Genomic DNA, 19,911 nt, shown 5'->3' with positions numbered 1-19,911 from the left:
CATCTCCTGCCAGCAGATTCTGAAACTCTTTTACCAAAATGTTGCTTTGCTGAAAGTTGACATACTCCAGGATTCCACAGTCCCTACTCTCTGCCTTCCATGAAATGTTCACTTTGAGATGTGTTGAAATTCTTTGGTGATGAGCAAAAGACAAATTGCAGCACAGAGCTTTTGAAATTTTTTTTTCGAGCTTTTAGTATCAGTAACAACATTAAGAATTCATTTGGTTGTGTTAATTGTGCTTCATGAATACACCTGTAGTTGATTTATATAAGTCCCCTGCGAGTCTTTCAAAATCCTTCTGTTACCATTTCCAAATGAAGAAAATCCAAGCAAAATTTAAGTAGCAACATTTCTTATGAACATGCTCAGAGTATGCCATGTTCACATTTATGAGTAGAATTTCTGAATTCCTGATCTACCAAGCATGCAATCAAACTCCTTAATCATTACTTCTAGGAGTAATGAGGTTAAAATAAGATCTAAGTAGGCAGAGAGAAGGACTAAGGGAAGATTGGGAAAACTGGTACCAATCAACTTTCCCTGTACAGCTGAACTTATTCTGATCTTTGTAGTGATCAAGTACCGTCCAATGAAGTATAGATATTGTAGAAACAGAGTGAATGAACAGATTCACGATAAGCTCTAAAAATATCTTGCTGAAGATTTGACATCAAAAACAGAATTGCAAATGACCTCCTTGGAGGAAAAGCACATCTTTGAATAGAGAAGTTGTTTCATCGATTTTCTCCAGGTAATTTAATTTCTACTAAATGGGGCCAACCCCAGCGACCAACCTTTTCTGAACCAGAAGATACAGAATAAAAATGTGGACACATGAATTTACCTAATAAAAGGGATAAGTCCCAATGGAAATTAACGCTGCTATTAGAGAATTCTAATTTTCACATGTATTTCACTTCAGCAGACATATACATAGAAACAATAATCCCCATGTTATTTTCTACCATTCTTCACTATCATTATAGCAACAAAAGTGATTGTAAAGATCAGATAATTGTATGAGGATATGAAAAATTTAACTTTTATGAATACAGCCATAGCCCTGGATCCCATCAGTTCCTAATCATTGCTGTAAGCACATATGATGCTTGAGCTAAAGAGTTATCTTTTGGAGTCTCATTTCAAAAACTTCATGCTGCTGCCTTGACGGGCTATGATTCAGTTCACTGGCAGTGCAGTGAAAATGAATGCCAATTATTCACTGTACAGTTTTTATCTGTAACTGAAACTTAATCATTTTATATAACCAAGTGCATTACCTACGCATGTCCAAATAGCTAATAATTATAAATGGGGATTATACTGGTTAGACTTAAAACATATTCTATGTTAATGCTTATGTACTAATTCTTTCACCCAGTATCTAAAATATTTGGCCCCTAATTTACACTTGATTTGGCCCAGTGCTAGCATTCTTTTGGCAGTAACTTCTCAAGGAACATTTGAAATGATTCCCCACAATTTCCCAAAACTTGTGAACCTGTGACTAGCCACACCTAAAAAAGAAAAGAAAAAAATAAAAGAGGGAGTAGGGGGCAAGTGGGCAAACATCCTATTTATCAATGTGGGCAGGCAGGAAAATAGTCAAGAGAAGGAACAGAAATTACAAACTAACAGTTTAACACAGTAAAACACGCTATTTATCACAAGGGATCCTGGCTACTAAAGTAAATTAGGGTACTTCCTGAATTTTTTCTATACTTCAAATAAAATCCTGAGTTATCTAGCAGAAATGCCAAAAGACAGAGTATGGATGTTGCTCCAAAAAGTAAGCTCGAGTCTGGCAATTCACTGATAGGATTCGATAAGACTGCTAGAATGAAAAACAGAAAAAAACAGAAATGGAAAAAGAAGACAGTTTATTTTCACATAGCAACAGAAAAGTGATTTTAAAAGAAAAATATTCATTAGTAGTGGTTAAAATTGTGAAAATTAAAATTAGAAAACCATAATACCCTAACTGTAAAAACCATTACTTAGGCATACTGTAGTTAAGTGACAAGAAGACAGTATTCACTTACCCCTAGTCTCAAGACATTTCAGATAAACAGCCCCCTGAGTACAGATCATCAGAAAAAATCCACACATCTCAGAGCACTTATTGAGAAGACCCTACTGTCAAAGTCTCCTACCACTTTGGGTGTCAAATAACTGAGAATGTACTTAAAATCTTTCATCCAGTGTCTTCGGGAAACATAGGAAGTGATCAGCTCAAAAGATCATGTAATAACATTCATGACTACTAAGTAAAAGTGTATACATTATTATTCTCTGTGTCTTACTGTAGTATTAGAAATACTGCTGGACCTTGCTTTACTAAATTCAGACTGTGTGGAAGTTCCTTGCTCTTTGGAAAATAATTGCTCACTCTCAACTGCTCTTTTGTTGAAAACTACATCTTCAGTGTGTCCTGTACTTGAAATCAGTAACACACTCCTTGCCTGCAATTTAATAAGGAATTCATACATGCACTTCTGCTATGTTCCTCACTGAATTAATACATAAATTTTGCACACTTGAGCTAAGTTTCTGGCTTGGGATTTCTTTGACATTTTAGATTACTGAGGGTTTGGATTTCCCTGGCATTTTTTTCATGGCTTTCTGCAATACTTTCTGCTGCACTCTATCTGAAATCTATTCTCTGCATAACATTTACTCTGAGTTAGGATCTGTTTGTACATTTTTCCATGGGAATATCATATACAGCCTTTATTAGAAAGTGACTAAGTAGACATGCAAATTAAGTGTCATCTTGTAAGTGAGTATAGAGACCGATGTTTGGCTTTTGGTTTGAAGCAGTAATAAAACCACAGTTGCTAGTAATTCTATGGTCATGTAGAAGACCATCTCTTTGATCGTTCACCTTAAAGCAAACCAAAAAAAAAAAAAAAAGGAACAGAAGATGCATAGTATGGCATATTTAAGTGAATTACATTGATAAATTCAGACACGCAAGATAAGAATTTGCAGGGAGGTTCTGTAAATCTATGAATATATTCAGTTTGCTCGAAGTGAAAAACAGAAGCTCAAGCAACAAAAGAGACACAGTTAGTTGCTTGTCTGGGGGACACCTGCTGCTGCTTATTCAGCTTGGGACAAATGACATTGGAAATAAAAGGTCAGAGCACTTGACGTTGTGGATTAATGAATTAGCAATTAGACTGAAAGGCACAAAAAGCAAAAGTGATATCTTCTGACATATTACAAATTATCATAATAAATTATGCTATAGACCCCAGGAAAGATTTCACACAGAAATGAAATGCTACTTTAATGAGGAAAAGAAAGCATGCAAACAATAATAACTGGAAGATAATATGAACATTTAAAACAGTAAACATACACACGAAAAATAAATTACAGGCACTTAACAGTTAAAGAGTTATGGATACTTTATGATGACAGAATAACTGGAAGGAGTTGGAATACTATTTTTAAATATTAAATAACGTGAATTAGTAGCTTTGTTTAAAGGGAGGGTTGTGCTGGAAAACAGCCAACATAACAAATGTAACTAATAATGATTACTGAAAATTCAGAGAAGAATGGTTCAGCATAGAACAGTAATGCTTAATCTGCAAGGTAAATAAATATATACCAAGAAATAAAAATGCATTCACAACAGATGGCCTTCAAATGGCTAAACAGATAAATCAGGAAAGAGATAAATTATAAACAAAACATAAGAAAGCTGAAAATACAAGCAGATAAGGATAAGAAAACTGAAATACAAACAGTAGTATTTTAAACATATACACAGAGTACAGAAAAAAGGGAGGTTTTTTTTTTTTTAAAGAGCGTAGGTAAAAATAAAATAAAATGGCAAGATACTAGAAAATAACATACAAAAACTTCAGCAAAAATCAGTAGGCATTCAGCTTACCATCTATATTCATCTATATTCACCAGAGTTGCTGGTTCAAGCAACAACATAACTTAACTGCAGACTTGCCAAAACACTATGTGGTTTATGGAAGGTTACCCCTCAAAACATCATCTCCCCAAAGGATCAGACTTCAAGTTTCTGTTATATATAGAAAAAATTTAGCATGATTAAAATTTGTATCATGTGACAGCTTAGATTCAGTTGCAGATGCTAGCTTAGATCTAAGATTTGAAAAAAAAAAACAAACTTTCTCACATAGTTTGTCAAAAATATAGCTTAAATTTTGTACTTAGAGATGAGCTTAGACTCCTCTGTAAGTACGATACATTATGTATTAAATGACAATTTAAGTTCCACTTTTGTAATGCAAAACTGCTCAATGTATCCGGTGTAAACTCATAAAAGGAAAGGAGTAATTATTATAAAAAGTGTGAAAGCTTTATAGCTGAACGAGACATTTTGTAATGAAATCTATGAGCAAAGAAGACTTGGAAACTCCAAAACCAAGATAGATTTATGGATTCTGTGGGTGAAAATTATTCAAAGACGGGTAAAATGTTACAGCTTCTGCTGAGCTGAGTATTTATCTTCCTTTCAATGACATTCATTCAAACTGAAAACCAACGAGTGGTTTGTGAGTGCTCAGAATTTAGTATATGTTATTACATCTTGTATACTGAGCTGAGATTTCCTCAGTGTATTAAGGACATAACATTAAAATATTTCCCTGTAATATAATTTATTTGATGACATTTTACCTAAAATTTCACAGTTTTCTTTAGCCTTACTTCTAGACCTTGAAACCCTCCCTCTGAAGGAGTCCTGAACACTTTTCACCTTGTCGTAGTTTAACCCCAGCCAGCATCTAAGCACCACACAGCTGTTCACTCACCTCCCTCACAGTGGGATGGGGGAGAGAATCGGAAGGGTCAAAGTGAGAAAACTCATGAGTTGAGATAAAGACAGTTTAACAGGTAAAGAAAAAGCCGCACACGCAAGCAAAGCAAAACAAAGAATTCATTCACCACTTCCCATGGGCAGGCAGATGTTCAGCCATCTCCACGAACGCAGGGCTCCATCATGCGTAACGGTCACTTGGGAAGACAAACACTGCAAGTCTGAACGTCCCCCCTTCCTTTTTCTTCCCCCAGCCTTATATACTGAGCATGACGCCATATGGCCTGGAATATCCCTTTGATACTTTTGGTCAGTCAGGGTCAGCTGTCCCAGCTGTGTCCCTTCCCAATTCCTTGTGCCCCCCCAGCCCGCTCACTGGTAGGGTGGGGTGAGAAGCAGAAAAGGCCTTGGCTGTGTGTTAGCACTGCTAAGCAGTAACAAAAACATCTCGGCATTATCAACACTGTTTTCAGCACAGATCCAAAATATAGCCCCATATTAGCTACCATGAAGAAAATTAACTCTATCCCAGCCAAAAGCAGCACACACCTTCATTTAAAAAATGTAGATGTGAAGTGTTAAGAACCAATATCAGCAGATTGCAAAGAAACACTCTCAGACAATAGAAAAGTATTGTGACCCAAGCCTAGCAATGAACTCAAGGTTCTCAAAACAGCAACGGACAGAACCCAGTACAAAACCACTCCACCTGCACAGGTTTAGAACAATGAAGATTAACACACACCACTAACCACCTGCACTGGATAAGCACACACTGATCCTGCATGGGATAAGCACGCCCTTATTACACAAACAATGGCAAATGATTAGCCTACCCCTTAACACAGGTGATTTTATTAGTCTACACAACTGTATTGTAACATATATAAACCCTGCCTTCCTCAATATCAGGGTGCCCAAGCACTAGGCTGGGGCATCACATGCGCATTGCTTAAGAAAAAATCCTTTGTAATTCTATACTCTGTCCGTGTCTCTCTCCTCAGTCAGCGGTGGACACTCGAGGCACAAGTGTGGGTTTGAGTCCCACCAGAAACAGAGGCGCATTAGTGGGTTCGAGTCCCACTAGAAAGGAAGTGGGTCCCACTGGATTTCCCTTGACATAAGCTTCTAAGCCTGTTACATTATCTACTACACTCACATGATCACTCACTTCTTCCTATTATTCATTAAAGATCTGTGCAACACTTACCTTTGCCACCTCGAACAGTAGTACTTGCATTCTCTCTCCTTTCTTACTTATTTTCCTTAGTCTGAACAGCCTGAATATTCCCTAGCATAAGAAATGAAAAATAACTTTCTGTCTATGAATACAAGTTGTGTTGACGAGTAATATTATGCACCATGTAAACCACCCCATCAACAGAAATCATGTATTTAAAAAAAAGATATAGGCTTTATTAAGCCTATTTTTGAATGTGAAACTAAAGTACATGCAGATTTGTTGGGCCTTTTTTTTATTTTTATGATGAATAGATGTGGTTACTCCTCAGGCAAAAATGGACAAAACCCATGATGTTTTATCTAAAAAGATTAATTTAAACCAAGATTTGTGAGATAATTTATCTCATGCTATTAGCCTAATGAAAAAATATTTCAACAAACTATACAACCAGATGAAAGACAGGCATTCTATCCAGACAGCTTAAATGATCTATTTAAAGGTACAGAAAAACTAGGAACACAAAAAACCCCCAAAACTTGTTATGAAGGCACTGTTAGCAAAATTACTATTTTCTTTCTTAATGGATAACGGTCTTCAGACAGCTGTTTTTCCACATTATAGTTTCTCATGGTAATCCTTATTTTTTCCAGCTCCGAATACAAGCATGATAGGTGACAGGGATAATGAAAACTAATTGGAAAATAGCATAATTCCATGAGAAAACAGCTATGTTTGCTTGTATAAACAAGTATCGGCATTCAGAAAAGTCTTAGTATACTTTTCTGAGAGAGGAATTTATCTACTCACATTTACTGACAGTAATTAAAAAAAAATAAGATTAACACTCAATGAATACTGTAGCAAGTGCAATACAAATATAATTTTGTAAACATAGATTGTAACCTCAAAATTCCTTCAAGCACAACCTACATGTGAGCTAACACCAAAAGGCAGACTCCTGGGCTCTTATTCCAAGCCCTTTTCTATATTGGACTAGAGCTTGTGACATGCTTTAAGATATCCCCATGCCTCTAGTTGCTGTTCCATCAATGAAAGGGTCTCCCATAGGTCTTAGATTTGATAGCACTATGTGGGAGTCTTGGACAGCTCAAGGAAGCTCAAGTGGCACCAGACACTTACGTGTGGGCTACCGGCTTAGTCTGTAGCAGTTTAAACTCCCATCACAGCCAGTGAAGGTCTAATCAATACAGATGATGGAGCCTAAAAAGCAATTCAGCTGACCAAGTTCTAGAAAAGTGTTTTGTGTTCCTGAATGTGTCTACTGCATAAAAGATACCCCGAACAGCCAACCCATCCTCAAATGTGTTGCTCTAGAATAGGAGGGATGTCCTCTATGACATCTGCTGCCTTATGCAAATGCGCTTGAGATCATGGAGCATCTAACTTGAATTAATCCACTGGACACAGGTTTAGAAGATAAGCCAAATTTCTCTCTCAGCTCTGGTATAATTTTTTGCACTAGGTCTCTATTGGCTAAAACAGAAGCCTACGTAGCTAGTGCTCCAACAGGCACCTTTTATCAAAACATTCACTTAGGCATTTCCCCTGTCTTCCCCTCTTGGATACAATATTCTAATCTGTGGAATTGTACTCTACATTAAATTGACTTTATGAGGCCTGATTTAAGATGTTAAATAGGTTCTAAATATGTATCTGAAAAAAGGAGTTCGTATCAAAATAATCCTTTTTGAGAACATCTGCAATCATTAGTACCTTGTTTATGTAATAACACTGAATAAAGGTAGGCATTGTCAAAAATTACCTTTCACATCTATTACATGAGCTGCCCTTGTTTCATAAAACTATCATGTTTTTTACCCTCTCAAATTCCATGCTTTTCACGGATAAACCTCTTTTTTTTCATGAGTCAAAATTAACAAGACTGCCATAATGTTAATTATCTCAGCAAATACCTTGACATGCACAGAAGATGGTCATAAAAAAATCTATTTTAATATGTTAATGAACACAAGTCAAAGATACCACTTCTCTGAATAAAGAAAATCTGCCCAAGATTACCAGGACTTTAGAATAATATTATTAATAGGAAGAAAAAAAAAAAGGTATATTTAATGCTCTCAACACAGCTCCTTTTTAAAGGAAGACAGAATAGGAAATTTATTTTTTTTTTTTGCTGAAAAGTGATGATCAACTGCAAATTTCAATGGACAATTAATGTGTAAAAAAAGTAAGATCTCTTTTTTAAACTGGTTCACATATATATTGTACTTAGGTTTTCTATAGTTTGTATATTTAAAGAAAGGGTCCTTCAAAGGAAAGAAATGTAAAAAAACTCAACAACTAGTACATTTATAATAAAGCTTTACCACCTCAAGAATGCAGAAACACATTTTTTGTAAAGCCAAACTTTAAGAACTAAACTTTAAAGTGTTACCAAATAAAATACTGCAATTATATGCACCCAGTTCTCCCTTCTAAGAATGCAAATAAGTATCATTGCAAAAAACAGAAAACAAAGCAAATTAAGCAGATCTCTGAGTTTCTGTGGGTTTGGGATTTTTGTTTTATTGGCGGGGGGTTGCACAAGTACTTTCACAACAGATGCACACTCATTTTGCAGATGCTGGTGGAAAGATATCTTACTCTGAAGTTGATTCTTTTTCAGACAAGAAAAGTGTTAACAACAGACTCGATAATCATTTTGCAGTGCTTGACATGTTATAATGTATTTTAATATACTGTGAGCAGTATCAGTTCTAAGGAGCTTAAAAATAATACCACAAGTATGGAGAACTAAGACAGAGAGAATAGCATCAAAATGAAATGAATACTTTTTTCCTCTAACAAAAATCTTCTGCTTGTTTACTCAAGTAGAAAAAAATGTAAACTATGCATATCATTGTCTGGTATCTCACCGTTCACATGATATAGTAGCAGGGGAAGAATAATTTCTAAGATAGCTGATAAAAAACTTGTGTCCTAGCTTTCTTTTATTTTATTGAAGTCAGAAAGTTCCATGATAACAAGTCTTTACCCAAGTCTTCAAAAGGAAAATCACTATGACACCAAATTGACTGGGGGTCAACATATGATCCTAAACTAAACATCTGATCCTAAAGTTCTAATTTTGTCAAAATCTCTTTTAATTAAAATGTTGAATAGATTTTGTTTCCCTTCCTCTATAGAGTACCAAAACCAGAACAACAAATTTCAAAGAGAAATTCACTTATTAATTGATTAATCATTAATTGATTGAAAAATACTTCCCAAAAGAATTTCTAACAAAAAAATGTTTTTGATAACAACAGTTACAGTCAGTAAATTCTCTTAACTGGGAAACAAAAAAAATCTATTTTAGGATTCACTTCACAGTCAAATTCTCTGTTGAAATGTGAACAAATGTTACTAACAGTTTCTACAAAACACAAAAATAAAATATCAAGGAGTTTTAATGATGCTCTCATGATTCAAACAGGAACAGTGATATGGAAATAAAGCACTTAAAACATAGAATCATAGAATCATTTAGGTTGGAAAAGAACCTTAAGATCATCAAGTCCAACTGTTAACCTAACACTGCCAAGTCCACCACTAAACCATGTCCCTAAGTGCTATGTCTACACGTCTTTTAAATATCTCCATGGATGGTGACTCCACCACTTCCCTGGGCAGCTCGTTCCAATGATGGATAACCCTTTTGGGGGAGAAATTTTCCCAATATCCAATCTAAGCCTCACGTGGTACAACTTGAGGCTGTTTCTTCTTGTCATTCTTCTTGTTACTTGGGAGAAGAGACCGACACCCACCTCCCTACAGCCTCCTTTCAGGTAGTTGTAGAGAGTGATAAGGTCTCCCCTCAGCCTCCTTGTCTCCAGGCTAAACAACCCCAGTTCCCTCAGCCGCTCCTCAGAAGGCTTGTTCCTTAGACTCTTCACCAGCTTTATTGCTGTCCTTTGGACACACTCCAGCACCTCAATGTCTTTCTTGCAGTGAGGGGCCCAAAACTGAACACAATATTCAAGGTGTAGCCTCACCAGTGCTGAATACAGGGGGACAATCACTTCCCTGGTCCTGCTGGCCACGCTATTTCTGATACAAGCTGGGATTCTGTTGGCCTTCTTGGCCACCTGGGCAGGCACACTGCTGGCTCATATTCAGCCGGCTGTTGACCGATACCGCCTGGTCCTTTTCTGCTGGGCGGCTTTCCAGTCACTCTTCCCCAAGCTTGTAGCGTTGCATGGGGTTGTTGTGACCCAAGTGCAGGACCTGGCACTTAGCCCTGTTGAACCCCATACAACTGGCCTCAGCTCATTGATCCAGCCTGTCCAGATCCCTCTGCAGACCCTTCCTTCCCTCAAGCAGATCAACACTCGCTCCCAACTTGGTGTCACCTGCAAACTTCCTGAAGATGCACTCGATTCCCTCATCCAGATCATTGATAAAGATATTAAACAGAACTAGCCACAATACTGAGCCCTGGGGAACACCACTTGTGACCAGCTGCCAGCTGGATTTAACTCCTTTCACTACAACTCCTTGGGTCCGGCCATCCAGCCATTTTTTTACCCAGCAAAGAGTACACCTGTCCAAGCCATGAGCATCCACTTTCTCCAAGAGAATGCTGTGGGAGATGGCTTTACTAAAGTATAGGTAGACAACACCCACAGCCTTTCCCTCATCCACTAAGCAGGTCACCTTGTCATAGAAGATCAGGTTGGTCAAGCAGGACCTGCCTTTCATAAACCCATGCTGACTGGGCCTGATCGCCTGGTTGTCCTGCATGTGCCATGCAATGGCACTCAAGATGATCTGCTCCATAACGTTCCCCGCCACCAAGGTCAGGCTGACAGGTCTGTATTCCCCAGATCCTCCTTCCAGCCCTTCTTGTAGATGGGCATCACATTTGCTAACTTGCAGTCAACTGGGACCTCCCTGGTTAGCCAGGATTGCTGATAAATGGTTGAAAGTGTCTTGGTGAGCACTTCTGCCAGCACCATCAGAACCCTTGGGTGGATCCCATCCAGCCCCATACACTTGTGTGTGTCTAAATGCTTAGCAGGCCACTAGCCATTTCCCCTTCCATTATGGGTGCTTCATTCTGCTCCCCTTCCTGCACTGATGCAGCACAATAAGAGAAAAGCACACGTTTAAAATGTTAGGTCAAACCAGCAAGGAACATGGACCTCAAGAAATGGATTCATGAACTTATCAGAAGACAGAAACAGGGTCCGCTGCTGCAGGCAAACGTACAAAAGAAAGGTGTGGCCTGAGAACTACTTCACTGTATGGGCAAGAAAAAAAAAGATTGATTTTTCAAGATTTATAGAAGACATGACAAGAATAAAGGAATAAAAAAGACAAGTAAAAAATAATGAGATTCATTCTGGTGATGTTCTACTGAATTTGAGAGTAAGATAATCAAGATGAACATTAAGAGAAGTCTGAGATGTAGGTTTAGATGGAGAAAGATGGGTCAGGGAAAAAAAGTAGATTTTTGCAGAAATATAAGATAGAATCACTTCTGCATTCTGATATGTTTCTATCCATTTTTATTTTCTGATATATCATTACATGATTACATGGTTAATCTATATTATGAGTTAATGGAAAACATGTTAAAGAGGGAGAAATAACCATTTCTGGATTTAAATTGATAATTTTATAGCTGTTAATGTGACTGAAATAAATATTTAAAAAGACTGATATAGAAGAATGTTCTAAACTTAAGGCCTAAATAGTTTGAAACCTTTCTTGCAAATTCGAAGTAAGATATTACAATACTAATTCAATATTCTTCTATTGGCACCAGTTTAACTTCTCACCAGCAGTGCACTCAAATTTTGTCATAAATAAAGACATTCTCTGGAGAATCTTTTCAATCTCCATTCGTGTCACAATTCAGGCCTTTTTTTTTTTTTTTATGCTTACTCAGATGATATATCTGTTTAAACTATGACATTGTTATGGTTTGACCCCAGCTGGCATCTAAGCACATTCAAAATGACATTCAAAAGGAATTAATGAATTTTTCCACACTTCAGCTGAATAATAAATTGCAGAAATTCAGGAGTTTATTAGGTAGCAACTCTATAAAATTAAGTTCTAGATATTACAGGGGATCATGTACTAGACTCAAGAATATCACACCATGTCGTGGTTTAACCCCAGCCAGCAACTAAGCACCACGCAGCCGCTCACTCACTTCCCCTCCACCCAGTGCGATGGGGGAGAAAATCAGGAAAAGAAGTAAAACTCGTGGGTTGAAATAAGAACGGTTTAATAGAACAGACAAGAAGACACTAATAATGATAACAATAACACTACTGAAATGACAACAGTAATAATAAAAGGATTGGAATATACAAGTGATGCACAATGCAATTGCTCACCACCCGCCGATTGATGCCCAGTTAGTCCCCGAGCGGTGATCCGCCCCCACTCCCCCCAGTTCCTAAACTAGATGTGACGTCCCATGGTATGGAATACCCCTTTGGCCAGTTTGGGTCAGCTGCCCTGGTTGTGTCCTCTCCCAACTTCTTGTGCCCCTCCAGCCTTCGTGCTGGCTGGGCATCAGAAGCTGAAAAATCCTTGACTTCAGACTAAACATTACTTAGCAACAACTGAAAACATCAGTGTTATCAACATTCTTCTTATACCTAACTCAAAAACATAACACTATACCAACTACTAGGAAGACAATTAACTCTATCCCAGCTGAAACCAGGACAGACATCTATAATATTTTTAAAGAAATATGAAATTAATGACAGTTCACAGTCATAAATATTAGCCACAAAGGAAGAGAGATAAACCATTGTGCCAAAGTCCTGAATTTTCCAAATTCAGATAAGTAAGGCAAAACACATTTCTGAAGTCACTACTGACATTCTGCCTCTGGTTTACTAACTAGGTTGTCCTATGAAACATTCTTATTATTTGAACCTGATGATGATTAGCACAGGAGCCCTTAGCAAAAATCTAGGGAGTCTTGCAAAAAACAACTAAGTCATTTTGAGTAATACAGAAAGGAGAAGGTGAATAGAATAGCATTCTATGTGATAAAAAAAAAAATTGTTAAAGGAAGGTGTTACAATCCAGTGATCCTCTGTGGAGAAATATTTTGAAAATGGACTAATAATAATGTTCAACAAGTAGTAGTATATGAGTAAGTGTCAGTACATTAATTTAGGAGCATCATTTGAAAAAATTTCAGTAGGAGTTAAGTGTTACACATAGCTTTGAAAATGTTGACATCAGACCAGTGTTTTCACTAATACAATGAGGCAGCCATAAAGCAGATACGGTGCTCTAAAGAGCACTGACAGACCACAGGTTTTGTTGTCCAGCACATATAATGTTGGTGCAAAAAGACATAATGCTCAATCTTTCTTTCTCTTATAGAGTCTCTAACTCCCTACTACTGTCAAATTTTTTGAGATTTTGATTAATGAAAGAGGCATGGCTAAACTGTCCTGCACTGTATTGAAAATCTCAACTGTCAGACCTTCTGCACAAAAGTTACAAGGAGGAAGACTGTATCTATCCTGGAGGAGAAGAGACAAGAGAAGCTCCTTAGCCTAAACTTATGAGGCTCTATATGGCAGGACTTGCTGTAAGTATGAAGGAAAGAGATAGAGTCTAAACAATGTGATGAAACTGCATTTGAAAAGTGGAGGAAGAGAAAAGAATATAAAAAGATGGAAGAAACTTAAATTCCTTTACTCATACAGATTTTTATTTGTCTCAGAATGAAAGCAAGCAAAATCTATATAGGTGCTTACTGGAAGCTTTTTTTCACTTTTACACAGTAATACAAAGAACTTGGCTGTAGTCCTTCAAGAACATAAGGACCTTAAATTAGAAAAAAAAAAAAAAAGAAAAGTAACAAGTTATTGGAGGAAGATGTCTCCAGAAACACTTTAAACTGATTTATATAAACTTCTGAAACTATTCTCTTCTTGAGAGAATGGAAGACCACTACTATTTTCATAAACATAAGCATTTTGTATGTAAGCATTTATTTACTAAGATATTGATTTTAAAAAATTCAAAAGATACTGAAGTAAAACACAAAGCTATGTCTAAAGTTAATTCAAATTAAGTAGTGCTTTCCAACTGTCCAACTGCATAAGTCTTAACTTCCTCCAAGCTGAAAATCCTACTCCTCTGAGATACGAAGAAAAGTTCCCATTTAAACCTCACATATAATAAAAAGAGCAGTCATGATCTAAAAATTGGTGCTTTTCTGTAATTATTTATGAATCATAAAAAATCTGCAAGATTTAGAGTCTATTTGTAATGCATAAGCTTTGTGCTGTAGAAGAATCATTGAAACAGAGTCAAAGAAAAAAAATGTTATTTTAATGGTATACAATAATAACAAATTACTTCCCAGTGGATTTTTCACTTTCATTTCTATCTCTGGGGAAGTACAAAATAGTGATTTTTGCCTGTTTTAGAACCAAACAATAAAACTGTTTTGAAGTAATTTTGGAGCTGTAAAGTAGAATGTCTAACAGAAAAAAAGCAAAATTATATATTTTTATTCTATCAGTATCCGCTAGCTATAGGAGAACATAATTTAAACACTCACACTATATATCTCCTACAATATAATACACTACCATAACAACTTTTAGCACCACAGAACGACCTGACATCTCCAGAATTTATAATTCAGTTCAAAACAAATTCAATCAATCTATCCTTGAATAAAGTTCTTGAACCAAAGACAGCAAGTCAGTATAAAGAATACTTCTTTATGAAGAATGCATCTGTAAAGGATGCAGATACCTGGATTTTAGCTCCCCCTCCCCCAAATATCTAACACCCTTGTCTTGAATTAACCAGAGGACGGTAAAATTGTGGCAAAGAAATCAGACTGCTTAACTGGAGAAATTCAATTTAAATTGTTTTCATAGGGAAATCTCATCTGTATTTGCTGTCCTAGTGAATTATTTCTCTTCCATTTGCAGCTATAAAGACCACTGTCTTTTCCAACAAGAATTCATTATCATTCAGTCATCAAAGGGAAGGAATCACTGAACTCATTTTTCACTTTCTGTATTTACCATTTATTCAAAAGGAAACTAGTCATTCTTTGGAGACCAATATCAGAATGATGACGTATGTGAACACTAAGTAAAACAGTCAAAGAAAGAAGATATGCAAGTAAACTATGGGAAAGGAGATTGAAAACACACAAAGCCTTATGTAAAGTCTTCAGTCTCTGTTCACACTATAGAATTTCAAGCCTGAGACTGACATGATATGCTGAGCTCAGTTCAGATAGCATTATCTTCATTTCACTTACACTTTTGAGTCCAAATAACTATGTAAAGTGACTAAACACCGATTTAAACAGTTTATTTAAAAACTTATTCTATTTGGTACTTTTTATATTTATATAAATTGTGCATCCTCCTTTCTACACACATACTATACAGAAATTATCCATTTTATTTATTCTTGAATAACAAATGCTACAAACTACCCTTGTAAAGATATATACCACAGCATAGTACCCTCTTTCTGAACTTAAGTAACTGACAGTTAAAATATAACAAGCAGATAAAAATAAAATAAATTCTAAAAATATTTTTCAAATAGATGTAAGTACTATGCCAACTTTCAGAACTGTCTTTATTCTGTAGTCTATTTGTTTTAATTAGAAACTCAGGTTGAAAAATGTAGGCAGAATCATTTTAAACTTTCAAAAAAAATAGTAATTGAGTTTATTAAATCACTTTACACAAAACAAACTTTTTGACAATTTAAAAAATATTCTCTAAGGTAAAAGAAAGACTGAAAAACTAAGCTAATGGGCCACGTGAAGTACTAAATGTATAGAAACATCAAATGTGGTAACTGTCTATCTGGAATTCTCTAAATTCTTGCACATCAGTTCTGAGGTCTGAAGTGTTGCTTGCTAATAAAATTTACCCATAATATGCATGCAAATAAAGGGCACAGATGCATAAATAAGTTGCATTTATTCAAATAGATTACAAAATAAGAATATATAAAACCAGAGAAAAATTTGAAGGAAAATTTTAACAACTGAGAAATTGAGACACTAGTAAAAGTTATGATCCAGGTTAAGAAGTTAGACTACATCTTCCATAATGCACTAACACAGTATCTAAACTTTCCTGACTCCTAAGTAAACATGATTTCAAAAGGGAAAATAAATTTTAATCTAAGTTTAGTTATATGTTATCTATGGGAAAAAAGAACACACGTTCCATTCTGTGTTATCAAGAGGAAAGGATTGGAAAAGATTCTGTTCCACATATTTTACTGCTGCAACTTCTTCAAATGCATTGTATTTCAAGATTATCTTAGTGAAAAGCTTAGGAGGCCATACTAGTGCTTGTTCAAGAAAGCTTTAGGGCTGAATAATAGAAGCATACCAAAATGTGATTTTTTCTTTGCTTCTGAAGAATTATGTAAGAAATACTTCCACAATATCCACCCCAATCATGGAAAATTAGTTCCAGATGATGATACTACCTAACAACTAATCAAATCTAATAGTTATGCATGCCTATGCATTTATAAATGTGTAAAAATATGCATGTAAAGAGATGGACAGAGAGTCTAGCTAAATATCTGTTTGTTTTCTATGTATGCGTACTAGGTATAATACATACACACATTTAAAGAAAATATAAATATAGTTCTCCCATGCATTCGTCTTAAAAGTGTGTAGCTAGGCATAATCAACATCTGTTGCAACAGCAATACCAGATTATTATTTACTAGAAAAGCACAAAGATAACAACCCTCCTAGTAAATATGACTATTTTGATTAACAAGTTCTACCCATCTGCTGAAATCTTAAAGCAAATTGAAACAAGATTAGTGATTATTTTTCTTCAAGCTATTCATGCAGTTTCTGCCATCACTAGTTTTCACTTGAATTAGCTATAAAACAGCCTCCCCTTCTTCTTATTTTAAATGACAGTGATGTGCAGAATATGTTTTATCTCACTCTTTGATCAAATGTCTCTATATCAAGCAACTCACCCAAATAAATACAAAAAGGGACAATGACGTAATTTTCAAATTGACTAAAATGTTTCTAGGAGACTGAATTCAACTGGCATGACCAACTGGGAAAGCATGCTTTGAAGGACATAAAGTAATGCCTGCCTTACTCATTAACAAGTAATTGTAATAGTATCTGTTTTGACACACACTGCATCACTTTGCTTCCTCAGTACATGTTGATAGTTTTGTCTTGCTGCTTGAACTTTATTGTTAAAACTTCAAGAAAGATGTTCCTCTTCTTTGTGTATATCAAGTAATTTATGTGTTTACATTACATACACAGAAATTTCTCTAAGACAAAGTCTCAGATCCACTATCAGAAGAGGAGGTCTGACTTCTATTGATTAATGAAGATGTATGTTTTGTCACAAAAAAAAAAGATATATTTGTTTTCAGAAATAAATTCTGAATACTATCTATTCCATATTTTGACTTAGGCATATGCCACGGAAGAGCTAAACCAGTTTGGTAGAAACAAAAACTGCCTATAGGCAAAACAGAGATGCCGAATAGTCTTCATTTAACAAATTCACACTAAGGAAATCGTTGATGTGAATCTACTTGTATTATTTCTTTAAACATCTGCATTTTCCAAAACAGTACTATTCAAACACCATTATCATAAAAGTTTTATAATTAGTATAGAGAGAATTGAAATCTAAATGCATAGTAGAAAGCTTCCAAAAGCTAACTTACATGATCAATTAGTTCACGAACCATTCCATTCCACTGTCCACTGGCATCTTCCTGGGCTCCATATTTTCCATCCTCCACCAGTCGAATCTCATAGGAAAATCCAAGGATAGTAGACAGCTCCCTGAGGAGGTCGATGCAATAACCTTCAAATCGATCATTTCCATACAAGGGTTTGTCAGACTTCTTGAACATAACATATGGCTCTTCCTGTAAAAATTAGACAGAATGGATAATGAGCGCCCCACACCTTTCTTTTCTTTTTAACCTAAAGTAGTACACTGTCATGATACCACTCCCTGTACAAAGAATTAAAATGAAAAGTAGAATCCTTTTAGCTTTTGGTTACATCTGTCTAAAGTCTCTATCTTCAAACTGAAGTTAGTTGGAAGACCCTCTTTCTCATTTTTATTTTAAAAAAATGACACGTAAACACCATAGAGATATCTTCAAGGAATTCATATAAATACTAATTTTAAATGTGCTCCTTAACAAGTTACATTATACATTAATATCAAATGCACTGTTTGGATGGACATTGTAAACCTCTTAAAATGCAGAAACAATGTGTTTTGGCAGCCAAAAAATAATTAATTCCAACCCCAAACATCTATCAAATGCTTTAAGTATTAGGTTTTACACTTTTCTTTACACAAGTATTTTAACTGTTTTCTCAATGCTTTGTTAGTAAAGTATAGAAAACCCACAGGGGGAGGAAAAAGTCAGTGAAACCACCTACTGTTCTGTTGCCTCAAGTTATAGGCTGCCACTTACAAGACTGCAGCAAAACCAGAAAAAAGTTAACTCAGAAAAGCAAATTCTGTGATATACATTCCATGAAAACTGAATTTATTTGCTTTAAACATTTCTCTTCTTTAAACATTTATCTTCTTATATTTAAACTACAATATGACTTTCTTTCATAAAGTGTCATGCAAATAGAACAGCAAATTGAAATGATTGGCAGGATATTCATGATTATGGGAAGAAACTTAACATTTAGCAAAATATAGGATTTTTACATCTGCTTCTCAATATAGGATAGCCTTCCTCAAATACAAAGCTGAAGGGAAAAAGACAAAAAACAAACAGTAGTCTTCCGCTACAATATGGCATGAATATTAAGGTTCTATTTGATAGGTTAAATACACAACTCAGTCCGTACTCATGTTTTAGACAGGCTTTTTTCTTTTTTTACAATAATAAAAAAATAAGCACCAAGTAAGGTAAGACAAATGGTAGGAGATGCAATTACTGTACCAAATACAAGTCTCAATGAATAATCAGATAAACACTCCAGGGTAATAACAAAATTCATACAGCCCTATATCTCCACATCAGCACTCAGTGGGGTTAAAGACATTTCATTCTACAGGCATCTGACAGCTTTAATAAGCATTTGTCAGCATTCATGATGTAAACATCTGTCTTGAGGTGTCCCATGATTTAAGCATTATATCTGCATGCTAATACCCAAAATGCAAAGGAGAAAGCAAGGAGATCTCTTGCTCTTAAAAGTGTGTTCAATCTGTTCCCCTGTTGCCTGTTACACTTTTTTTCCTAAATAAAACAAACTACTGAATCAAGACTGCTGAGATTCTATTTTTATATACTTCTATTGAAATTAATAAGGTTATGGCCATATTTTTTAAAAAGTACACCACTGATCTTCATACAATTAATGAGGAATGTAACATGAAATAAAATGTCCAGATAAACTACTAGATTGTTTTGACAGAAACTTTTCAAACAGCAGATAGGCAAATGACTCCAGGACAGCTATTCTAGATGTAGTGCTGACAAGAACAAAGACCTGACTGAAAATATGAAAGCTGAAAGCAATTTAAATGACAAGAATCATTGAATAATTCTTGAGAAGCAGAGACAGTGACAGAGTAAAAACTATGTATGAAAAGAGTTGTTAATAAACTCAGACAATTGATATGAAATATGTCATTGAAAACAACTGTAAGGAAAACAGTTTTTCAGGTGAAATGAGAATTCCTTAAAGAAAGCACACTACTGACCAAGCAGACACTATGCTAAGACAAAACACAGAATGTAAAGGACAAACAGCAAAGCAAACATAAATACATAAAACTTATGCAGGGACAAATGCATAAATGCCAAAGCAAAAAATACAGTACAATTAGCAACTGATATTAAGGATAAAAAGCCACATTCTAGAAGCAAG

At 35.5% G+C, this 19,911-nt stretch overlaps 1 protein-coding gene across 1 annotated transcript in view; it reads right to left on the bottom strand.

Annotated features, from left to right (window-relative positions):
• GRIK2 (glutamate receptor, ionotropic, kainate 2) overlaps window positions 1–19,911 on the bottom strand; it is a 417,408-nt gene that overhangs the window by 158,042 nt on the left and 239,455 nt on the right. Inside the window, exon 10 of the mRNA XM_010573377.1 lies at window positions 17,721–17,927. Within this exon, the coding sequence (XP_010571679.1) occupies window positions 17,721–17,927 (207 nt within the window). The remainder of the gene's footprint in view (window positions 1–17,720; window positions 17,928–19,911) is intronic.

Source organism: Haliaeetus leucocephalus, unplaced genomic scaffold (genome assembly GCF_000737465.1).
Source record: "Haliaeetus leucocephalus isolate CR32 unplaced genomic scaffold, Haliaeetus_leucocephalus-4.0 Scaffold384, whole genome shotgun sequence".
NCBI lineage: Eukaryota > Metazoa > Chordata > Aves > Accipitriformes > Accipitridae > Haliaeetus > Haliaeetus leucocephalus.
Note: the sequence above shows the minus strand (reverse complement) of the source record. Positions and strands in the feature narration are given on the sequence as shown.